Below are 23,822 nucleotides of genomic sequence, written 5' to 3' on the forward strand. Positions count from 1 at the left end.
TTTCAGGTAGATTAAAATATATAAACTTTTTTTTTATAAAAAGCATTCATATGGGACATAACTTTGTCCTTTCTGGAGAGTCACCTACATTGTTTTCCCTCAAATCTTGTCAGCAGTCTTCCATTCTTGCTTATTTCAAATCTGCATCCATCCAGGTAAGCCATTAGCAACATCCAGGAATTGGCCAGAACTGACCTTTATCTTTCCCTCCTGGACATAGAATGCACAGTAAGAAGGACTGCTTGAAATAGTCAAATCAGAATACGTTCCTTCATGTTTTCCTTGAGTGCAGTTCTTGAAGGGGCTTTAATTTGCTTTAGCAGTTCATTTTTGGTTAGTATCTTCAAAAATGAACCAAGCTGAAGTCTTCCAGATTTGCCAGCTGACACATGGGGAGCACCTCCCTGAGGGCACAGTCCTGGTTGAGGGCATGGTCTGATCATACTGGGACAGGCTTCAGTGCAGCATCCTGATTCCCAGGATCACAAGGTAGCCTGAAGGGCCAAGCAGTACTCTTGTAGCCTGTCCCTTTAAAAAGCCTTCTTCTGCTCTAGATTTTACTTATAACTGACTGCATTTTGTTTGACTCAGTAGAAGTGCGAAAAAAGGGCCACCCATATACAGGATACATGCCCTGTCTGCTAAGCAGGAGATGACTCCAAGGATATATAACTTTCTATAAAGGGCCAGAATAAGTATATTCAGCTTTGCATGCCATGTGTACTCTGCTGCAGCGATTCAGCTCTGAACAGCCACCTACAATCAAATGGGTGTGCCTGTGCCCCACCAAACTCTGCGAAAACAGGTGGTGAGCTGGTGTAGCCTTTACACTTTAGTTGACCACCCTCTGCTTTGAACCCATGGATATCTGGGGACTTTGAAGTGATCAGCACTATTCTAGGCTACTTTGTCTTCCGTCCTGTCTAGTACATGTCTTACTTGCAGCATCCTTTCCATTTCCTCCTAGTCTGCAGAACTTCTCAGCATGATGGGTATCAACGTAGGATGGAGATGACTGGGAAGGGTAGATAGTGTAGGACATCTGCTCCTTAAAATGTGGGAGAGAGCTAAAGAGTCAAGAGGTCCTTAATGTCAGACCACAACATTATTTTCCCTGCTAGCTGACGAGGAAGTCCATCTGGTAGTCTGGGTAGACAGTAATAGAATATGCATTAGCCCAAGTGTTAGACATAACATGTTAGCCAAGTGTTAGCCAAGTTGGTGGTTGTATTAATCTAGTACAGTAAGAAAACCATATCTGGCCCTGTTGATTGAAGGCAATCAGAATCACCGGCAATCTTCAAGGAAGCAGTTCCTCCTATTCAACTTTGGTACAGATCTCCAGTAGTTTCTCTTTCTTAAGATTGATTGATTGATTGATTGATTTGAAAGGCAGAATTACAGAGAGGCAGAGAGCGAGGTCTTCCTTCTGCTGGTTCACTTCCCAAATGGCTGCAATGGCTGGAACAGGACCAATCCAAAGCCAGGAGCTAGGAGCTTCTTCCGGGTCTCCCACATGGGTGCAGGGGCCCAAGCACTTGGGCCATCTTCTACTGCTTCCCCAGGCCATAGCAGGAGAGCTGGATCAGAAGTGGAGCAGCTGGGTTTTGAGCGCCTATATGGGATACTGGCACTGCAGGTAGTGGCTTTACCCACTGTGCCACAGCACTGGCCCCAGTTTCTCTTTTTTACCATAAATCTTCACTCTAACCCATAGTGTCAATGATAAGCTGCCCGTATCAAAAACACCTTGGTAAGGATGAAGGATCAAGTTGTATTGACTAAAGGCCATAATATCTGATAAGTCCTTATTGGGCTGCTCTCAGCTCAGACATCTATTCCTAATCCATTCTTACATCTCTATAATACATGCTGGTTCTTAAATTTTTTATTTACGTATTTTTTTCACTAAAGATACATGGCTTCATTTCTCAGTAGAAGGCTTGGTCACAAGTGCCATGAGAATTCATCATGGTCAGTGCATTCCAATAAACACAGTGTCCTCAGCATGCTTAAATGGTGAGTGAAACACATCTGTTTCACAGCAGTTGAGGGTAAGCCTGTTGAAATTTCAGTGACTATTTCTGTTTTTTAATTTTTTAGGATCCTTTTGTGTCAAGAACAATAAAATGAGAAACTTTTTCTTTCTTTCTTTTTTTTTTTTTTTTTTGACAGGCAGAGTGGACAGTGAGAGAGACAGAGAGAAAGGTCTTCCTTTTTGCCGTTGGTTCACCCTCCAATGGCTGCTGCGGCCGGCGCATCGCGCTGATCCAAAGCCAGGAGCCAGGTGCTTCTCCTGGTCTCCCATGCAGGTGCAGGGCCCAAGCACTTGGGCCATCCTCCACTGCCTTCCTGGGGCCATAGCAGAGAGCTGGCCTGGAAGAGGGGCAACCGGGATAGAATCCAGCGCCCCGACCGGGACTAAAACCCGGCGTGCCGGCGCCACAAGGCGGAGGATTTACCTGTTAAGCCACGGCACTGGCCGAGAAACTTTTTCTAAGCTAAAACAAATCATAGCATTTTAAATTATAATTCTGCAAGCCATAGCTTTCAAACTTTGATAACAGTTATACCCTATTTGTTTCCCAAAGTCAAACTGTAATGTTGATTTTGGCAGTTAAAAAACAATTTCTACCAAGTGTTTGTAGAAAATATTTTATTTGGCCGGCGCCATGGCTCAACAGGCTAATCCTCCACCTTGCGGCGCCGGCACACTGGGTTCTAGTCCCGGTCAGGGTGCCGGATTCTGTCCCGGTTGCCCCTCTTCCAGGCCAGCTCTCTGCTATGGCCCAGGAGTGCAGTGGAGGATGGCCCAAGTGCTTGGGCCCTGCACCCCATGGGAGACCAGGAGAAGCACCTGGCTCCTGCCTTCGGATCAGCGTGTTGCGCCGGCCGCAGCACACCGCCGCAGTGGCCATTGGAGGGTGAACCAGCGGCAAAAAGGAAGACCTTTCTCTCTCTCTCTCACTGTCCATTCTGCCTGTCCAAAAAAAAAAAAAAAATTATTTACTTTTTGATATTTTTAAATGGCTATTTTAATGTACACTTGGACATAAAGAATCCTGATTTCATTTAGAAAGCAAGGAATGTTTCTAGAATAAAGCAAATGTGGGATGACCCTTAGCACTTTATTTTTAACCTGAAGTTCTAACACTTTCATTGATTTTTTTTTTTATTGGACAGTTGAAAACAGGTGCATATTCTACACGACCCTGGAAGTGAAACTGTAACTTCAGAATTCTCATTTGATGTCTTGCTTTGCTCATATAATGACCCATTCTTAATTGCTCTTTTTATAGAAAAGAGCTCAACCAGCTGTTTTTAGATATCCATTGGGAAAATTCAAATCATTGCGGAATTACTGATAAAAACATCCTCATTCCGTCAGAATTTCTTATTCACCAAAGCTAATGTTACAATGTGTATTGAATGTTTCTCTTAAAACTGCCAGCTCCTTCCTGATTGCTGTAAAAATTCATCTTGCAAAACCTTTGCCATTTACTGTTATTTGTACACTATACTTCAGTGTAAGTTGGCCAGTCCTCACTACCTCTGATATGAAAGTAATTGGAGAAGCTGAATTCATTCTAAATTTTTATTTATCTTAGCTCTGCCAACATGATTGTTTGATTATTCAAGTACTATATGGAAGTTTTATTTTACAGTTGTTGAACTTAATGTTTGTAAATGTTAAAGTAGGTTTCATTATCATTAAATAGTGTATTCTACAGTACCCAAAACTGGTGATCATTTTCAGTGAATTAATCCCCTTTAAAGAGTGCTGTGTAAGCAGTATTATTTAACTGAATTATCCAGAATTAAGTCAGTATACCTATAAGCTGTTTATTGTCTTTCGATATTCTTTGGATATCATTTTTGATAGGCAAATATTTGTAGTAATTGATGACTAAAATGCTATAGCCAAAAAAAAAAATCTTAACTTTTTTCAGAATACTGATAGGACAAGAAGGCCTGGGTGGCTATATTAAGCCGAAATGGTATTTTTCTTGTTATGGTCCTTTTATAAACCCTACTGAGCCTCTCTTTCCCCATCCTGAATCTGTTTTTAAATCTTCAGGTATATAATGATTATAAAAGAGTTACCTGTATTCATTGTTCTATTTCTCTTAGAATTGGTATTTTCATATTGTAGCATGGTAATGCCCGATGATGTTGATGCCTAAATAAAAGTTGACACAATTGACCAGTTTCATTTGGATTCCTCTTGCCAATGAAATGATGGGCTGAGGGTTTAGACTTTGTCAGGACCTTGGCCCAAACTTTCATATGGTGGAGAAACCAGAGACTAGAGAAAAGGGGACTCTGCATGTTCCCTGCTGAAAACGAACAAGGAATCCGACTGCCAGGATGAGGGCCAGAGCCTGTAAGTGTCTTAGGCAGGAGACCTTCCCTGAGAGAATGTTCACAACTCGGCACTCTGAGGTGAACCCATCACCGTGTGGGAGACCCAGAGAAAGCTCCTGGGTGCTGACTTCAGATCGGCCCAGCTCCAGCCGTTGTGGCCACTTGCGTAGTGAACCAATGGATGGAAGTTTCTCGCTTTCTCTCTCTCTCTGCCTTTCAAATAAATAAATAAATCTTTAAAAAGTGAGACTTATGAGAATATGTCAGTATTGTTTACCATCAGCAAAAGGTGTTCTAGAAGCAGTACATTCAAGTAAGAGCACTCACAGAAACAAAATATTTGAAATAAACAGCAGCAGGCATTCCAGAGGGTTTGGACTTCACCTCTTTGACCTCCAGTCACTGGGAGGTCCAGTGACTGACATTGCTGGAATGTAACTGTGGGCCATTCCGGGTCTCCCTGAAGCTTGCTTAGTTGTCAGCATGGTAGGCACCCGTGGTTGAAGTCGGTGTTCTGCAGCTTGTGCACGGTAGGGTTTCTGCCTGATCCCAGGCAGTTTGGTAGACAGATGATCTTCACATTGGCTTCAAGATGCCGCACCGTATTCTTAGGTGAATTCTCAATTGAGGCGTCTGTCTTCCTGGAATGTCTCCTGAAACAAGAGTATTGAGCGTCTCAGTCTGTTTCCTTTCAAGCAGCTCCATGCCACACTGATTTGTAGTTTTGTTCCAAGATTAACATCACTGCCCCTTCCACTTCACCTTGGTACAGCGCCTGAAATTCCCCAGCTTCAGAGATTGTGTCTCTGTGTTAAGTCCCTGCATCTGCAGGAAACCTCCAGGGCAAATATGACCAACCCTGAGGGATGCTTTCAAATGCCTTCTCCATAAGCCACAGCCAGCCTTAATTATCATAAGTTAGCAGTTTTCCCCCTTTCTTAGGTTTGGAGAGAGTGGAAACAGCTGCAGGTATTTGGTTGTAGGCTATAACTGGGAAGAGATAAGGAAAACAGGAATAGAATCTTTGTTGGTCTTTGAAGGGACTAGCTGCTGGGAAGTAGCTGGAGAAGAGTAGGCTTGGGTGAGAGTCAGGCTGAGGATACCTGTGTACTATGCCGTATCACCTGATGAGGATAGGCTGCCTTTGGTAGATGTTCTCATGGTGACCCAGAGTCTCCATAAGCTCTGTCATCTCAGAAGTACTGAATCATATTCAGTTCATTCCTGCATTACCAGGAAGCTGGAATTGGGAGTGGAACCAGGACTCAAACCCTGGCACTCTGATATGGGATGGGGATATCCCAAGCAGCATCTTAACCACTTCACCTAGCACCCACCTCCAAAAGTGTCATTTAACTGAATGGAATCTAACTGAACTTTGCACTTTTTAAAAGAAGTGAGAATATGTGGAAGAACTGAAGCTCTAGACTATCATTCTTTTTTCTTTTGTAGGACTTGGCAGAAGGACGGTCTTTGGTTTTTTTTTCTTTTAAGGAAACAGCTATTTGGTGAAAGAGCATTTCAAGTCTAGGTATATGACCTTAGGCACGTCAGTTAGCCTTTCTAAACTTTGGTTTTCTGGTCTGAAAATAAGAAATTTAAGTCTTCTCAAATTTGTGTGAATGTCATTTATGGTCATCTCCTTATTCATGTCTTCAATCTTCATTCACTCCTGAGTCAGTTTTCTGATTGTCCGCTGTTTTAATGTAAAAGGGCTTACCATCTTCCCCGCTCATTTGGTGAACTTGATTAATTCTTTAAGCCTCCTGGTCATCTGCGTCATGCACTGTGCAAATCTGAGCACAAAAAGTAGATTCCATTGTGGAGAACATTTTGTTAAATGACTCTGATTGCATTCTGGGATTTGAGATAATCATTGACAGTGTGATATGCCTTCATAACATTAAAAATTACTCTCCAAAGTTCACTTGAAGGGCAAATCTGTTGAAGATCGCTGGTAGGGTCCTCACACAAGGATACTTCCCTAATATTTATTTTCTACTCAGAGCACAAATGCTGATAGTATACCCCTGTCATTTTTCAGTTTCAGATCGAGTTTTATTTCATACTTGAATTTCTGAGTAGTTACAGGTTTGAAAAGTACTTTGTTTTTCAGTGTGACAGTTTGAGAACAGAGAGGAAGAGCATGTGAAGCAGCCAGTCATAATCAGTAATTCCCCGACTTGCTGTCCGGCCGCATTTCTGGCTCCCTGTGAATTTATTAATCATGAACAGCTGAGAAATGTCCATTTACTCACATTTATTGCCAAGTAAGCCCAGTTGTCTTAGCAAGCAGCTACAGCACAAACTGCCCAGTGGTAGAAGCTTTCTTATTTGGCTACAATGCTGTTATTCTTGAAGAACTTAGGATGCAAAAATATTTCTTCTAATGACTAATTATTAAATCTCCTTCTGGACTTTGGGAAGTTACTATGTCTCCAGCAAAATTTGTGTGAACCTATTGAAAATGGGTACATTTCAAAATATGGGTGTAGCCTGAGAAATAACTTGGCATGAACAAGTGTTCTGCAAAACTATAGTGTCCCAAGAAAATACCAAAAAAGGCAAATTAATGTCTCTTGTCCTATAGTTGAAATTTAGCCATACAGAATTGAGAGCTATTAATGTTTTTTTAATTCTTAAAGCCTTTAACTTAATGTAACTTTAATGTTACACTTCTCACTATTGTGAAAAGCAGTTGGGATTTTTTTTTCTGTACCATAATTAAGAACTTTTTCCCTGATTGTTGTATTTTAATATATGTTCATTGTAGAAAATTCAAATATAGTAAGATGTAAAGGAAGAAGCTAAAGTACTCCCAGCATGTAAAGATGCTTATCAGTAGTTACGGAACATGAGATTACAAATACAGAATCATGCCATACCTGCTGTTTTACAAAACTTTTTTAACTCTCACTTTATATTATGGAGATATTTTCATGTCAGTGAAAATATAATCCTTTTGAGGTGCTGCAGAGTATTCTGTCATAAGGATATACCTTAATTTAATCCTTATCTTCTTCATGGGCATTTGGCCTATTGGCAGTTTTTCCGTGTTAAAAGACTCCTGCAGTGAAACCCCCTTAACCGTGGCAGCTTTGCCCTCTGTCCAGAGAAGAATTGCTCTGGGGCTGTTGTTGGGGGTTAAGCCACTACTTGGAGTGCCTGCAATCCATATTGGAGTGCCACTTCGTCCCAGCCACTCTGCTTCATAGAATATTCTCGTGGAGCTACTTCTAGGAATTTACTGGCATCTGACATAAAACTGCTTTCTGTAGAGTATCACCAGTTTGCTGATTTTTAGCTAGCCTTTAGGTACTAAGTCAGAAAATAAGAGAAAACACTTGTGATTTATTGGATTGAGTCTTCCTGAGTTTCTCCAAAGAAATCTGAAAGTTTTTTTTTTTTTTTTTTTTTTTATTTTGTAATCTTTCCTTTTTTTCTAAGACCCTGAATCCCTAGTTTGGTTTGAATCCTCTCCTAATGGTCCAAAATAAAGTTCTCAAGTCTTTAAAAAATGTATTTCTTTACCTTTTGGATTGTGATCACCTTGATTTTCAGTCTACAGTGTTTCTCTTATTTGAGAATCCTGTGTTTTCAGAAGAAATTTTATAAAAATTATTCTTTAAAGGATAAAAGAAAATAGCACACTGATGTCTTGGCCTTGAGGCATTTGAGAGAAAATGTTTACAGCTCCTTGCTAAGAAGTTGTTGCTGTCCTGGGAGTGATGAGAACTGTTGGACTAAGGCTGGAAGACCAGACAGGGCTAGAAAGAATGGAGTATACTCATCCAGTCTAGACTGCACAGTGCCCAAGGATCCAGAAAAAGATCAGGGAATCCTACAAAAATGAAGAGTCTTGAGCTTGAAAGTACAGAATGTAGCATGTCACAGCAGAGGCAAGGAAGGTAGAATTTACCCCCTGGATGTGTCATTCTGTGTGTGTATTATGTATGGGTGATATATATATATATATATATGTGTGTGTGTGTGTGTGTTGTATATATTATATATACATATCAAAATTTAAGAAATCCTTCTGCCCATGTCTTTTTCAGTGTTCCCATTTTCCTATCTTCTCAGCACCTAAGCATATAACCTTGCATGGAATAGATGCTCAATAAAACTTGGTTAAATTATCTTTTTTAAGGTAACAGTTCCCTGCCCATACATACTCCCCTCTGTATCAGTGACTCTAGTGCTGTTTGTCCACCTTGTTGCTAGCATTAATGCTGCTTGTTTCTCTAGTTTGCCTGTAGCTGAGGAATACCCCCAGGTTGTGTATAACTTTCCTTTCACCTGCAGTCTCCAGTTTGGAACTGGTTGCATCCCCCAGAGTTTAGGCCCAATGCTTATACTCCCTTGAGCTGCTGAACTTGACTTCCCATATCCTTTTTTCTCACTCTCCTTGAATCCTCGATTACACGTTACCTCCTAGATAGTATAACCAGTCACCAAGGAGCAGGCATCAGGTCACCTTCTCAGCGTTCTGTTTTGGATTGGGGGAGTTAGGTAGGTTTACCAGAGAAGTCTACCACACACACATACAAAAAGAGAGATGAGAGAGATCAACTGCCCCCTCTCTCCCACATATACACACAACCAAAGCCAGGTGTGTTCAGACAGGTGTATCTAAATGAATCCAAGTGTAAAAATACTAAATTTTAGCTGAAATGAAGTCCATTTTGCATTCTAGGTAGAAATTCTTACAATGGACTTTAACTTAACATAGGACATGAACTATTGGGCACAATATTAGAGCTGGGTAGTCTATATATCAAGCTTAGTGTCTGGTGTGTGCAATAACTTTTGACAGTTATCTAAACTCTCGTTAAACATGTTATAAATCTGCAGATTTCTAGAGAAATTGGATTCCAAATTGAAAGCAGGTAGAGCATGTGCCTGTTTCTCCCTCTTTCCTCCCACCTCTGGCTGGCTCAAAAGCTAATCTTTTTTACCCTTATGCTGATAGTTCCAAGAGAGCAGTGTATTTCAGTGCTTAAATCTGAAGTCTGCCCAAGCCCTGTAGGACCAGTACTAGTAAGCATCCACTTACTCCCTGCCCCAACCCCTGAGTAGCACTAGAAAGTCAGAACTAATCTGTTCCAAGCTCTCTGCAACCATTTCCTCATAGCCTCGTGTCTAAGTGCTGAAACACATCTGGCTAAAAGAGTGCTGTAAGGTTTTTCCTTTTAATTCTGACTGTTACATGGGCAGTTATTCTTTATTTGAAGTGTATCCAGTATTAGAAATTATTTAAAGCAGTGTATGACCAACTTTCTCATCTTAAAATTAATTTTTGGAATATTTATTGATTTATTTGAAAGAGAGGTCTTCCATCCAATGATTCACTCCCCAAATGACCAGAACAGCCAAGGCTGGGACAAGCCAAAACCAGGAGCCAGAAACTATATCTGGGTCTCCCACATGGGTGGCAGAGTACCAAGCAAGCACTTGGACCATCTTCTGCTGCTTCCCCAGGGAACTGCGTAGTAGCCAGGACTTCAGCTGGCACTTAAATGGGATGCCAGCCTCTCATCCTAAAATTAATTAAAAAGAAATGGAAAAATAATGTTCCTGAGAATATCTTTAAAAATTATGGAGAAGTGCCTATATGGCTTTCTCCCCCAACCCCTACCACCAGTTTCTATTCACAAAGAAAAAGCTCCAGTCCATCTTAATTTTTTTGAGAAATTCCTGATGTTACAGAATTGAAATTATTTTATGCTCTTAACATTTCCATGACAGAGAATTTTATGAGCCAAGGAAAAAAAGACACCAGGAAAAACTTAGAAAACTAAGTATGATCTCAGAACTAACGATTGAACAGAGAAAGGAACTAAAATGTTTTAATTAAAAAAAATCACAAGTGGATGAAGTATGAAGAAACTGAAAATTTATAAGCTATTTAAAACCTGGAATTGCTGTCAGAAACTACACAGATGGGTCATGGGTGGTGAACAGCAGCAGGGATTCTGGATGAATCTGCATTGTTCTCGTTGCTCCCTATGCCATCTGTCTCTTAGGAAAGCCTGACATTGATAAGCTATTGAGCCAGACTAACGCTGGCAGCAGATCCAGTGATCTGCCTTTCAGTACATCCTTCTACTGGGTTTGCAGTTTTGATCTGTACCCCAGACATCCATCATGTCTCACTGACTCTAGCACCCTTACTCCCAATTATGCAGCCAATCAAATCATTTCGAATGTTGAATTCATGAGATCATGTCTGAATGGATGCATCTAGTCCTGCCCAATAGCCTTTGACCTCTGGAGAGCTGGATTCAACACCACTGAATCTGATGTTATAGGTCATGGGAAAATGATACTGTTGTGTTGCCAACAGTTACAGCTTGGTCAATCTGGCTGTGGGATGGCATGCTGTCCTTGAGTGGTACAAGCCTGACCACCTGCAAAGATGACCAGAGAACTGGAAGGCTCGGGTCCAGACAGAATGGTCGTGCCCTTCTTGGGGGTCGGGGGAGGGGGGCTCCAGCATGACCACAGAGACCTGTTTGACACACTCCATGATGGATTGCAGGATGCCAGCAATAGTGAGGGCCCTCTCAGTTGAGTTGGGGAGCATCTCCTCTGCCACCTGCACCTGAGCCCTGAACTCATATTTCCTGGATCTTGCAACCACCTTTTCCAATGAGAGAGCCACACTGACTGGCAGGGTCCACCAATCTCAAGGTGATCTGAGGTCTACTGGCAGCTGTGCTGTTGGTCATGGAACTGCTGATGTCCTCTTCCTGTCTGTCGATGATCTTAGCAAAGGCTTTGAAGATGGCATCAGTGGGTCCAGCAAAGGGATCACTCTCAGGACAGTTCCCTTCTGAGGTGCTGATTTGGGCGTTACTCTTAGCAGATTCTCCTTTCTCATGATGATATTGCCCACTTCCTTGCCAGATAGTGGGAGTGATGTTTAATCCACCCTCAGTCACACTGGTGTCCATGTCGAGCAGTGTTCTTGGGAGCTGCACCATAAGTGGTCACGTGTTTGGCCATGGATGTGGATGAAAGGCAAAAACTGCAGGCACGAGGCCATGGAGGAGGAAGGGGGAGCAGGCACAAAATGGAAGGACTGGAGGCTAGTGGGTGGGGGAGGGGTGCAGAATAATGGGGTGGGTGGAGGAGAAGGAAGGGGGAAGGAGACCTCCATGGCGGGCGGGTGGGTGGGTGGGTAGGGCTCTGGCTGCTTCTGTTGGTCTGACCCATATGGCTTTCTAATAACAAATAAAAAAAATTGGGTAAGCATGGTGAAATTTAAATTCACTGAGTTAACATTGGTTATTAATGAAATTATTTTTCTATGCCAAGTAAACTTGGTCGGGTAGAAATTATGAGTGATTTGCAGAATATGTAAGCAAACCACATATATTTACCTTTGTGGGATTGCTCCCCATAGAACATAGTCATTATTTCCTATCATTTTCTTTCTTTCTTTTTTTTTTTTTAAGATTTATTTGAAAGACAAAGTTAGAGAGATCTCCCATCCTCTGGTTCCTTCCCCAAATGGCTACAATGGCCAGAACTAGGCCAGTCAGGAGCCATGAGCTTCTTCCAGGTCTCCCACGTGGGCACAGGGGCCCAAGTATCTGAGCCATCTTCCACTGCTTTCCCAAGCACATTAGCAGAGAGCTGGATCCAAAGTGGAGTAGTTGGCTGGCGCCGCGGCTCAATAGGCTAATCCTCTGCCTGTGGCGCCGGCACCCTGGGTTCTAGTCCCAGTTGGGGCGCCGGATTCTGTCCCGGTTGCTCCTCTTCCAGTCCAGCTCTCTGCTGTGGCCCAGGAGTGAAGTGGAGGATGGCCCAAGTCTTGGGCCCTGCACCCACATGGGAGACCAGGAGAAGCACCTGGCTCCTGGCTTTGGATCAGCGCAGCGCACCGGCTGCAGTGGCCATTGAGGGGTGAACCAATGGAAGGAAGACCTTTCTCTCTGTCTCTCTCTGTCACTGTCCACTCTGCCTGTCAAAAAAAAAAAAAAAAAGAAAAGAAAAGAAAAAGAAAGAAAGTGGAGTAGCCAGGACTCGAACCATTATCCATATGGGATGCCAGCACTACAGGATCTGATGTGCCATGACACTGACCCCATTTTCTTTTATTTTAAGGTAAGGTGCACAGTTTTTCTTAAGAGAACAAATGAGAATTTGTATCCATTGAGTAAAACTGAAGCTTCAGGAAGATACTATGTTTATCCCATAGTTTTGTATGCCTACTGATTGATTACCACTGAGTAACCCAGGGAGACATCGATCCTACTTGGAGAGTGAAGTCCTGACCAATTAAGGCTCTGTGTCCTGGTCACCTAAACACCAGAATGTCCATCTTCACCATGAGTCAAAATAGTCTGTATTAGAAGCTGCCCTCTGTGGTACGCTCATCTAGTCTAGTGAACATCTGAGACGTGATAGGTACCAGTCCAGTTTTCCCAGAGGGAACTCAACATTAGAATCAGCCTGTTCTGTGCTTGGTTGAGATTGGGATTTTTTGAATTCCTGTGTGACCTTGCTTGTCTTCAGAAAGCAGCAGACACGCTGTAGCTTCCTTTCTCAAAAAAGGCAAGGGTTCAGCACACTGATTGGAAGCATCCCCACTCATACACCAGACGCACATGGGACACAAGCATGCGTGGGTGCTTGTTGGTGAGTGTGGTACTGTGAACAGGCCTTGCCGTGAGGTACAGACAGGTGCTCCTTTCTAATCACTAGAAAATTGAGCATCCAGACCACTCAGACTTGTCAGCTACTTCATGGTATTGATCACAGTTGGAAGAGTGGCCGACTACACTGGCTCAACATAATGTCTCTAAGAAGTCACTCTGTCACAGAGGTCCACACAGTGCCTTCCACCTCCAGAGATCAGTAGGAGAGTGGCAGTTGAAGCTTCGCATTATCCTTTTTTTTTTTTTTTTTAATACCACTGAGTACATCTGGCTAGAAATGTATTTGAAAAAGAGGCTTTTTTAAAGTAACAAAATGACCTATTTTAGAATTTCTTGTATGTTATCTTCAATAACAGAAGGAATAGAAGACAGGGTAGTGGTGATCTGTCCAGATAAATTAGAGCCAGAAAGTCACCAAGGTAGTCATGTGCCTTCCTCCTGCTCTGCCCCAACGGGCCCCCACTCTCAAGAAAGCCTGAGGTTAATTTGGATTTTAATCTCAAGCCACATGTGTCTGTGTGTGTTCCAGTAAATTAACACATTCTTATATGTTCTGTTTGTTTGACCATCTCCTGTTGTTTTTGTTTTTATTTTCCCCTCACCAAAAGCTTTCTGTCCTTTCCTGTTACAGGATTATAGCTGGACAGACATCCGCTGCCCCTTTGAAAAACGCAGAGATGCAGCATGTGTGTTTTGGGACAACGTAGTATACATTTTGGGTGGCTCTCAGCTTTTCCCCATAAAACGAATGGACTGCTACAATGTGGTGAAGGACAGCTGGTACTCCAAACTGGGCCCCCCAACCCCTCGAGACAGCCTGGCTGCCTGCGCTGCAGAAGGCAAAATTTATACCTCGGGAGGCTCCGAAGTAGGTAAGGACTTCTTACTTTATTTTTGTTCAGGGGAAATGCTTTTAAGCCAAGCACTTTGGCTTACATATTTAAGTTAGTATTGATATTATTTATAAGGGGACTTTATGCTTCAGAGCCCCTTTCCCTGATAATTTACCTTACCCCATTATAAATCATTAACTAACAAAAATTCATCTTTCTAGGTTACATTAATTGCCAGTTGTTTTCAACATGATTAAGTTGACACCATCTGAATTTTATTTCTAGGTTAGTTTGGGGTATGTGATATCAGTAAAAATGAACTATTTGATTTGCTTTAAGATTTTTTTATTAATATTTTGATTGATTGTATCAGCATTTTTAAGATTTTATTTATTTATTTGAGAGGTAGAGTTACAGACAATGAGAGGGAGAGACAGAGAAAAAGGTCTTCCATCTGTTGGTTCACTCCCCAAATGGCCACAATAGCCAGAGCTGTGCCGATCTGAAGCCAGGAGCCAGAAGCTTCCTCAGGTCTCCCACACGGGTGCAGAGGCCCAAGGACTTGGGCCATCTTCCAGTTTTCCCAGGCCACAATAGAGAGCCGGATTGGAAGAGGAGTAGCCGGGACTAGAACCAGCGCCCATATGGAATGCCGGCACCGCAGGCGGAGGATTAACCTGTGTAACTAGGTTTTTAATCTAGTTGCTGATAGTGGAATTTCATTCTTGTTGATCAGATCAGAGTGTGGGTATAAAAACTTTTCTTGCTGATGAATAGTTTGTTAATGTCCAACACTGATCTTTTCCTAAATAAAATAATTTTCTAAGTGAATAAAGATGCCAGATAAAATACCTGTGTCCCACATCAGAGTACCTGCATTTGATACCTTCCTGCAGGACCTGACTCCAGAGTGCTGCTAATGCAGACCCTGGGGAGGTAACAGTAATGGCTCAAGTAATTGGGTTTGTCATGTGGGAGGCCTAGATTGAGTTCAGGCTCCCAGTCTCAGCCTAGCACAAGCCCAGCCATTTGCAGAGTAAACTGGCAGGTGGAAGTGCATGTTTCTCTCTCTCTGCCTCTCAGATGAATTTAAAAAACAAAACGGATTGGTAAAGAGAACTCAGACCAATTAACCCCAAGGTATAGATTTTAAATGTTATCTTTTTATTTTTCTATATTAGCCCAGAGACTGTTTTACTTTTGGACAGCATAGTTATCTGTTTCAAGTTTCTACACCCCACCATGTGTCAGATGAGTACAAGAAAAACTGATTTCCTGAAGTGTCTTAGGAGTTGACCTTTTTCCTTTAAAAGCATTCTGCATAGAATATTTCAAATACACTAAACCCTAAAAAGAATAACTGTTCTGTGACACAGCACATCACCTCATTTCAGAATCTACCAACTCAGGTTTTCAGTTAAATAGTAGTGTTTTTTTTTAAAAAAAATATCTACTATTCATGTATACTGCACACATTCCCCTCAGTTCCACCACCTGAACCTACCAAGTTGGAAAAGAAGTTCTTGTTGGCCATGACCATTGCTTTTTCTGTTTGTTGCTCTCTGATCTTTCCTTTTTCTACTGTGGTGGCAAATAGAAAATTTTAAAGGCACATTGTACTTGTTTTCAAATCATTTGGCATTAATCTAAAATGGTGTGAGGTAAGAAATAGTAAAGTTCTAACTTGCTTTTTCTCGGGGGGAGGGGAGAACACTTAATCTTCAATGTCATTTCTAAAATTCCTCACTGAGTTCCTGCACTGTGAAGTGGCAAAACATGACAAATCTATGAGTTATATTTTGCCCTCAAAACGTATCATCAAAATACAACAGAAACAGTGGCCAGTATTGTGTCGTACCACTGCTTGTGATGCCAGCATCTCATATCAGCCCAGCTACCCATATGGGAGATGAGGATGGAGTTCCTGGCTCCTGTCTTCAGCGTGGCCGAAACCTGGTTGTTTGTGGCCATTTGGGGAGTGAACTGACTGATAAAAGGTCCTCTCTCCCTCTCTCCCTCTCCCGCTCCTCCTCCTCCTCCTCCTCCTCCTCCCTCCCCTCTCCCCCTCCCCCTCCCCCTCCCCCTCCCCCTCACCTTCCTTCTCCCTCTCCCTCTCTGTCGCTCTGCCTTTCAAATAAATATTTTTTTAAAAATACAGCAAACACATTTATACCTTTTAAATATACCCAAGAATGGACTAAGAGGCAGGCATTGTGGTATAGCAGGTTAAGGCACCCCTTGGGATACCTACATCCTATACTGCAGTGCATGGTATCAAGTCCCACCTCTGCTTCCAATCCAGCTTCCTGCTGATGGACCCTGGGAGGCAACAGTTGATGTTTCCCACGCGTGTGGGAGACTCACATGAAGTTGCTGGCTCCTGGCTTCAGTCTGGCCTAGCCACAAGTATTGTAAGTGCTCTCTCTCCTCTCCTGCTTTCAAATAAAATCTAAATAAATAAACTTTTTTTTTTTTTTGACAGGCAGAGTGGACAGTGAGAGAGAGACAGAGAGAAAGGTCTTCCTTTTGCCGTTGGTTCACCCTCCAATGGCCGCCGCGGTAGCGCGCTGCGGCCGGCGCACCGCGCTGATCCGATGGCAGGAGCCAGGTGCTTATCCTGGTCTCCCATGGGGTGCAGGGCCCAAGGACTTGGGCCATCCTCCACTGCACTCCCTGGCCACAGCAGAGAGCTGGCCTGGAAGAGGGGCAACCGGGACAGGATCGGTGCCCCGACCGGGACTAGAACCCGGTGTGCCGGTGCCGCAAGGCGGAGGATTAGCCTAGTGAGCCGCGGCGCCGGCATAAATAAACTTTTTTTAAAAATAGACTTTCAGGCTTACCCATGTGATCACTGAGAGTAGTCAGGGAGTCCAGCTTTGTTAGTGATGCAGCAGGTGTTATAGAATATTAAATAAGCCATAGGATATTTTTAGATAGTGGTTTTTTTGTTTGGAGTTTTTTGTTTGTTTTTTTAGTATTAGTCTTTTAGTATTAGTCTCAGATGTTTTAACCCTATAAACTATCCTTCAAACATGAGAACTATTTAAAAGTAGTCTTTATATAGATTATTGAGAACAAAGTCAGTTTTGAGATATCTTTATTTGAAATTGATAGAAAACTTGCTCTTCACATGCCCAAGTCCAGAGTACTCCTGTAATTTGAGCAAGGGAATCATCTTCTAATACCATGTACATCACACACTTTATAAATACATGAGAAATATTTAGCCAGATACTTAACTGTAAGTTTTAATGTTTTTAAAGTGTGGAGCTACCATCCGTAAGTATGTTTTTTCACTCTGTGTTAACATTTGAAGTTTGAATAATTCCCACGATGCATAACAGGGCTTGACGAATTATGTGTTGTTTCTTACTTAATTTTTGTATTGAAATCAAGCCACTTTCTTTTTCTAATGTTTAATTACCCATAAATAAACCTTTTTAGTAGAGCCTTTTTTGCTTATTTTCCAAGGTGTATACAGAGTTATTAACTTTGTCTGTTCCTACCTACATGCTGGTGGTGGTGTTGATGGAGTGGGAACATTGCAACTCTGAATTTTTCCTTCCCATAATAATGATTCATCTATACTAAGTCAGTTCACACTCAGTTCACTGCAGACCTGCAAAGCATGATGGGCCCTTTTCCCTTACAGGGAACTCAGCTCTGTACCTGTTTGAGTGCTATGACACAAGAACAGAAAGCTGGCACACCAAGCCCAGCATGCTGACTCAGCGCTGCAGCCACGGCATGGTGGAAGCCAACGGCCTCATCTATGTGTGTGGAGGAAGTTTAGGGAACAATGTCTCTGGGAGAGTGCTTAATTCCTGTGAAGTTTATGATCCTGCCACTGAAACGTACGTATCAACTCAAAACTCTTATTTCAGTTATTCTGCAAGTTCAGTTGGTGATGTCACTGATGGAGGGAACTTGACAGAAGATGGCTTTTGTATTAAGACTATTATTATTAAATCAACCAAGACACAAATAACCGCTTTTAAAAAGGCAGATTGCTGGGGTGAGCACTTGTGATGGTCATCAAGATGCAGCTTGGGACATCCTCATCCCCTGCTGGCGTGCCTGGTGCAGCCCCAGCTCCTCCATATCTGATCCAGAATCATGCTACTGTGTACCCTGGAAGGCAGCAGATGAAGCTCAAGTACTTGGGCTCCTGTGTGCAAGCATGATGGAGTTCCAGGCTGTTGCAGGCATTTGAGGAGTGAACAGCAGGTGGAAGATAGCTTTCTCAGTAAAAGTTTTTCAGAAGACAAAATGGTAAAGAAATGACTAGCCAGTTTTCTGATCTTCTACTTAGTGGTGGAACCTGTACAGTGTGGCCAAAGGCAGTGTGCCAATCATTGAATAACAGAGGTGGGGGGAGGTACAGTGACATTAAAGCTAGTTAGGAAATAAAACAAGTAATGTCCTAATGTTTTCCTTTTGTTGACATATCCAAAGATCTTTGATAAGAAAAGTTACATGATCATATGGCTGGATTGTTCATTGTTCTTCCTGTACCAGAACAAGTTATTAGGTAAATATGTTCAACTTAAATGTTGTGCCAGGGGCTGGTACTGTGGCATAGTAGACTAAGCCTCTGGCTGTGGCTTTGGCAGCCCATATGAGTACACTTTTGTGTCACAGCTGCTCCTCTTTGATCCAGCTTTCTGCTATGGCCTGGGAAAGCAGTGCAAGATGGCCCAAGTGCTTGGACCCCTGCACCCACGTGGGAAACCTGGAAGAAGCTCCTGGCTGCTGGCTTTGGATCAGCCCAGCTTTGGCCATTGTGGCCAACTGGGGAGTGAACCAGCAGATGGAAGACCACTCTCTGTGTAACTCTGACTTTCAAATAAATAAATAAAATCTTTTTAAAAATGTTACATCAAAGAGTTGCACCAACTGTGAGGCTTCAAGGAATTAATGTCAGACTACAAAACATAGAAGCCCTCCATTCTAGCTATTGCTTTTTTGTTAATTAAGAGATATGAGCTTTTTTTTGGTGTTTTTTGTTTTTTGTTTTTTTTTTACATTATTTATGTGAAAGGCAAAATTACAGAGAGTTAGAGAGAGCAAGGTCTTCCATCCACTGGTTAGCTCCCCAAATGGCTTCAATGAATTTTGGTATTTAAAAGGTTATCTAAGTAACCAGACATTCCTCAGTTTACTGTTAAGCAAAGGTCTCAAAGTTAATTAAGAATTTTGGAAGCTATGAGTATGTTTAAGCTCATACAGCATAGATAAAGGCAGTTCCTGTTTCTATCTGGTGAGTTCACCAGACAGATGATATTTAAATTTTTATTTCACCAGACAGATAATATTTAAATTTTTATAGAGATTTGTCCTGGGAACAACACACTGATGACTTTTTATTTTTTCAGGTGGACTGAGCTGTGTCCAATGATTGAGGCCAGGAAGAATCATGGGCTGGTTTTTGTAAAAGACAAGATATTTGCTGTGGGCGGTCAGAATGGTTTAGGTATGTGATGTTAATTCACTGTTCCACTCTCCTATGAGTTTGCTGGTGCTTCCTTAAATTATTGAAATGTTTCTTAAAATCCAGATACAAGCACTTACCGTATCATGGTATCTGTCTTAATTTCTGGGAAGTACTAAGCATGCATTTTGTGAAACATTGTAGGGTACTAAACATCCCTGTCTATGAAACATCACCAGGGGCCACCAGTCCTTGTGACAGCGCCCACACATTGTCAGATGCTCTTGGGAGGTGGTTTCACATCAGTTTACCAACTACTGAGTGATAGAAGCATCTGAACTTTAAAAAAACTTCTTGGACATCTTAAGTAGAAATGTAAAGACTTATATAAAGTCCCAAATGGCAAAGTTCCTAACCATTTTTAAGCAGTGCATGAAAACAACAATATTATTTTTTAATGACAAAATTGGACCTTTGTATTTTTTTAAATAATGATGTGCTAAAGAATCTCCTTGTCTTAAATAACAGGGAATACAAACTGAACCTAGAGATAATCCACAAACTTCACTTCAGTCAGTAAATTTTAGCTCTTCTGAAGTGTAGCAAAGAACTACCTTCCGGCCGGCACCGCGGCTCAGTAGGCTAATCCTCCACCTTGCGGCGCCAGCACACCGGGTTCTAGTCCTGGTTGGGGTGCCGATCCTGTCCCGGTTGCCCCTCTTCCAGACCAGCTCTCTGCTGTGGCCCGGGGAGTGCAGTGGAGGATGGCCCAAGTCCTTGGGCCCTGTACCCCATGGGAGACCAGGAGAAGCACCTGGCTCCTGCCATCGGAACAGCGCGGTGCGCCGGCCGCAGCGCACCTACCGCGGCAGCCATTGGAGGGTGAACCAACGGCAAAAAGGAAGACCTTTCTCTCTGTCTCCCTCTACTGTCCACTCTGCCTGTCAAAAATAAAAAAAAATTAAAAAATAAATAAAAATAAAAAAAACTACCTTCCTTCTGTATCCCTATCCAAAGCTATTTTCCGTAAACTGATAAAAGACAGAAGGAAAAAGGACATTTGTATGTTAATCACTGGTTGATTTGCTTTTTCATTTTTCATAGCACATTTTTGTCAGGAAAAAAAAGTATTTATGAAGCTGAAAAGAGTTAAATTTCTGTTATGTTGAATTGAAATGGTGGATTTTTTGGCATACTGCAAAATTCTTTTGAAAATGTTCATAATAGTAGAAAAATCATTACTTTTAAGAGGTCTTCTTAGACTTCCATAGTGTTTCATGTTGTTCTCATTGTCTTATTCTTTTAGGTGGTCTCGACAATGTAGAATATTACGACATTAAATTAAATGAATGGAAGATGGTCTCCCCAATGCCCTGGAAGGGCGTGACAGTAAAGTGTGCTGCCGTCGGTTCTATAGTTTATGTCTTGGCTGGTTTCCAAGGCGTCGGTCGATTAGGACACATCCTTGAATATAATACTGAAACAGACAAATGGGTCGCCAACTCCAAAGTCCGTGCTTTCCCAGTCACCAGTTGTTTAATTTGTGTTGTGGATACTTGTGGAGCAAATGAAGAGACTCTTGAAACATGAAAAATGAGTGGAGCTGAAGATTCTCCAGACACTCAAAAATATGGCCACCAGTGCTTGTTCCGAGAGAGTGGCTACAAAGTTTTGGTTTGGTGTTTTGTTAAAGAATGTTTAAATGAAATCCCTATAAAATTGATGATTGTTTTATATGGATTTCCTTACTTAATTCAAAGACCCTATTTTAGCTGGCCAAATAACCAAGAACATAGCAAGAAAACTTGAAAAGTTATATGCATTTGGTGGAAATATGAATTTCTGGAATGAATTTCACATTTGTAACTATATGACAGAGGAGGGACTGGCTCATCAGTGAAGTGCCCTCACCGTAACTCTGATTCTATTTTCATACATGATGGAAGTGCTGTGTAGTTAGGTCTGATTGTTTAGTCAAGAACTAAGAGTTCTTGAAGTCTAATTCAAGATGGGCAACTCTAATGGAGCAACTTAGCCTCACATGGTCTTGCTTGTCTTCATTTGTTTCCTTTAGTGCCAAATGTATTCCATTTTAAAAGTACATAGGAGTGGGTCATCATACACTCACAAAATTTCATGAACAATGTTTCTGGGGCTTAACGATGTGCCCAACCCCTCATAAAATATATTTAATCCAATTAAATATATTCCATCTTTTTAACTTGAGAAATAGTTAGCTTAGCACCCATCACTAATTTATGTCACTGTTTTCACACAGTAGTTAACAAGACTCTGCCTCTTCAGTCCTCACTGCTAGATAAAATCCAATCATAATAAGAATGATTCAATAGGAAAAGATAAAGCTATTTAGCAAAATTGTAGATCATTAGAAAAGCACTGATCATTGTATCACATCATGTTAATGCTGAACTATGGATTTAAAAGATACATGATTTCTTTTTCCTTAGCAAAACAGTCATATTTAACACAGTTGTCTCTGAAAGTTTCATAATAACTTAATGTATGTATTCTATTCATTGCTTCTACATGGTCTGTAAATCTTTTACAACCTCAGTTACTCAATTGTTTGTTAGTAACGTTTTGCCCTTTTCACTACATATGGAATGAGCCATATAAAGCTGTCACCATCAATGTTTTTAATCTGACAATATTAAATATTTTTTAACTTAAAATAGACTGCTCAGTTTTACTCATTCTTCCATTTAAATATGTTAGGTAATGGTTGTTTTTAGAAATTTGTGAAGCAGTGTTTCTATTTCACTTTTCACTATTTTCTTTAAATGGAGATTTTAATAATCTTAAATAAAAGTATTCAACACACCATGCCCTCTAAACACCCCAGCAGCAACTAAGCTACTTTCTGTCTCTACATTTGACTGTTCTGAACATCTTAATGTAGACTTTTTGATGGTTGCACTCCATTGAAGAAAATGTCACTGGTTAAATTTTGTGGAGGGTAGAATACCAATTTATGTTAATACGGTTATATTACATAATTTGATATAATAATCTCATGTAGAATATACAACACCTCCTAAGATTTTAAATACATTAGTCTTTGTTTTTAGGCTGTGTCAAATGACTAGAATACACAGTGCTATAGACAGGTTTTATGTGGGCCATGATTAAGGAGTTGTTTTCTTTGGTAGTCTATATCATAATTTCTAGTTAATGGATTTATTTTTCTGCCTGGGAAATAGTCCATAGAATTGTCAGTGTCAGGAGTATGGGTACACTAAGTTGACAAGTACACATTTTCTGTATGTTTTCTCCCCAAAATTCCCATCCTGTATAATGCCCCTTTTCAGTATTTTTTAAAAATATTTTCTTGTGTGTGTGTGTGTGTTTTAAGATTTATTTATTTACTTACTTGAAAGTCAGAGTTACACAGAGAGAGGAGAGGCAGAGAGAGAAAGAGAGGTCTTCCATCTGCTGGTTCACTCCCCAATTGGCTGCAACAGCCAGAGCCATGCCAATCCGAAGCCAGGAGCCAGGAGCTTCCTCCAGGTCTCCCACGCAGGGGCAGGAGCCCAAAGACTTGGGCCATCTTCTACTACTTTCCCAGGACATAGCAGAGAGCTGGATCAGAAGTGGAGCAGCTGGGACTCAAATCAGCACCCATATGGGATGCCAGCACTGCAGGCAGCAGCTTTACCTACTACGCCACAGTGCCAGCCCCCCTTTTCAGTAGTTGACATACGGGGGAAATTTTGCCTCTTAAAATTGGGTACTATTGGGGACCCATGCTGTAGCAGGTAAAGCCACCTGCTCCAGTGCCAGCATCCCATGTGGGCACCAGTTCGAGTCCCAGCTGCTCCACTTCTGATCTAGCTCTCTACTATGGTCTGGGAAAGCAGTAGAAGATGGCCCAAGTCCTTGGGCCTGGAAGAGGCTCTTGGCTCCTGGCTTCGGATTGGTGCAGCTCTGGCTATTGCGGCCATCTGGGGAGTGAACCAGTGGATGGAAGACCTTTCTTTCTCTGCCTCTCTGCCTTTCAAATAAATAAATAACCCTTTAAAAAGAATGGATACTATTAACATTCAAAAATTATATTTACTCCAACTTGGCATTAAACCAGCTCTCACTAAGTCCCAAAAAGTAGGTAATAGGACATTTTAGAGTCTGTCAACACTAAATCTTACTTTAGATATCTTCTTCTCTTTGCAGCTGTTTAAAAAGCTTAAATCCACTTTCCTCTTGCTAACTTGCCTCCTTCCCAAGATGATTCAAACTACTTCACAATCAAAATAAAGAACGTGTGCTGGGATGCTGAAACAGCATCTCCAGAACAAGATCGCTTCGACTTCCCGAGCTACATGCCCCCTCCTAGCAGGGGTGCAAAATGGCCTCCAAGAGCCAGCTTACTGGAGGGTCATAAGGGATTCTCCCATCTACCAGTTCCTCTATTTAATCAAGCCCAGTATCCGCATTTAATTTCCAGGAGCACTTCCTTTTTGTGATTCTTCTGTTATGTAGCAGGCTGTTCTTATTTTCCCTCTCCAGGCA

General features: G+C 41.7%; 1 protein-coding gene and 1 pseudogene across 3 annotated transcripts in view; one reads left to right on the forward strand and one right to left on the reverse strand.

The window, feature by feature from the left end:
- The window catches only part of KLHL7 (kelch like family member 7), a 63,409-nt gene extending 41,427 nt beyond the window's left edge, over positions 1 to 21,982 (forward strand). For 2 of the 3 annotated variants that reach the window (XM_062178218.1, XM_062178219.1), the window contains 4 exons: positions 13,663 to 13,903; positions 17,517 to 17,718; positions 19,240 to 19,337; positions 20,602 to 21,982. In XM_062178218.1, coding sequence (XP_062034202.1) covers positions 13,663 to 13,903; positions 17,517 to 17,718; positions 19,240 to 19,337; positions 20,602 to 20,885 — 825 coding nt within the window. In that variant the 3' untranslated portion in view covers positions 20,886 to 21,982. Of the gene's footprint in view, positions 1 to 13,662; positions 13,904 to 17,516; positions 17,719 to 18,319; positions 18,360 to 19,239; positions 19,338 to 20,601 lie in introns of those variants that run through there. The other variant, XM_062178220.1, reaches the window with a different exon arrangement.
- LOC133749942 (poly(rC)-binding protein 2-like) lies at positions 10,313 to 11,321 on the reverse strand (annotated as a pseudogene).
- Positions 21,983 to 23,822: the final 1,840 nt, after the last annotated feature.

The sequence above is a fragment of the Lepus europaeus genome, chromosome 20 (genome assembly GCF_033115175.1).
Source record: "Lepus europaeus isolate LE1 chromosome 20, mLepTim1.pri, whole genome shotgun sequence".
Taxonomy (NCBI): domain Eukaryota; kingdom Metazoa; phylum Chordata; class Mammalia; order Lagomorpha; family Leporidae; genus Lepus; species Lepus europaeus.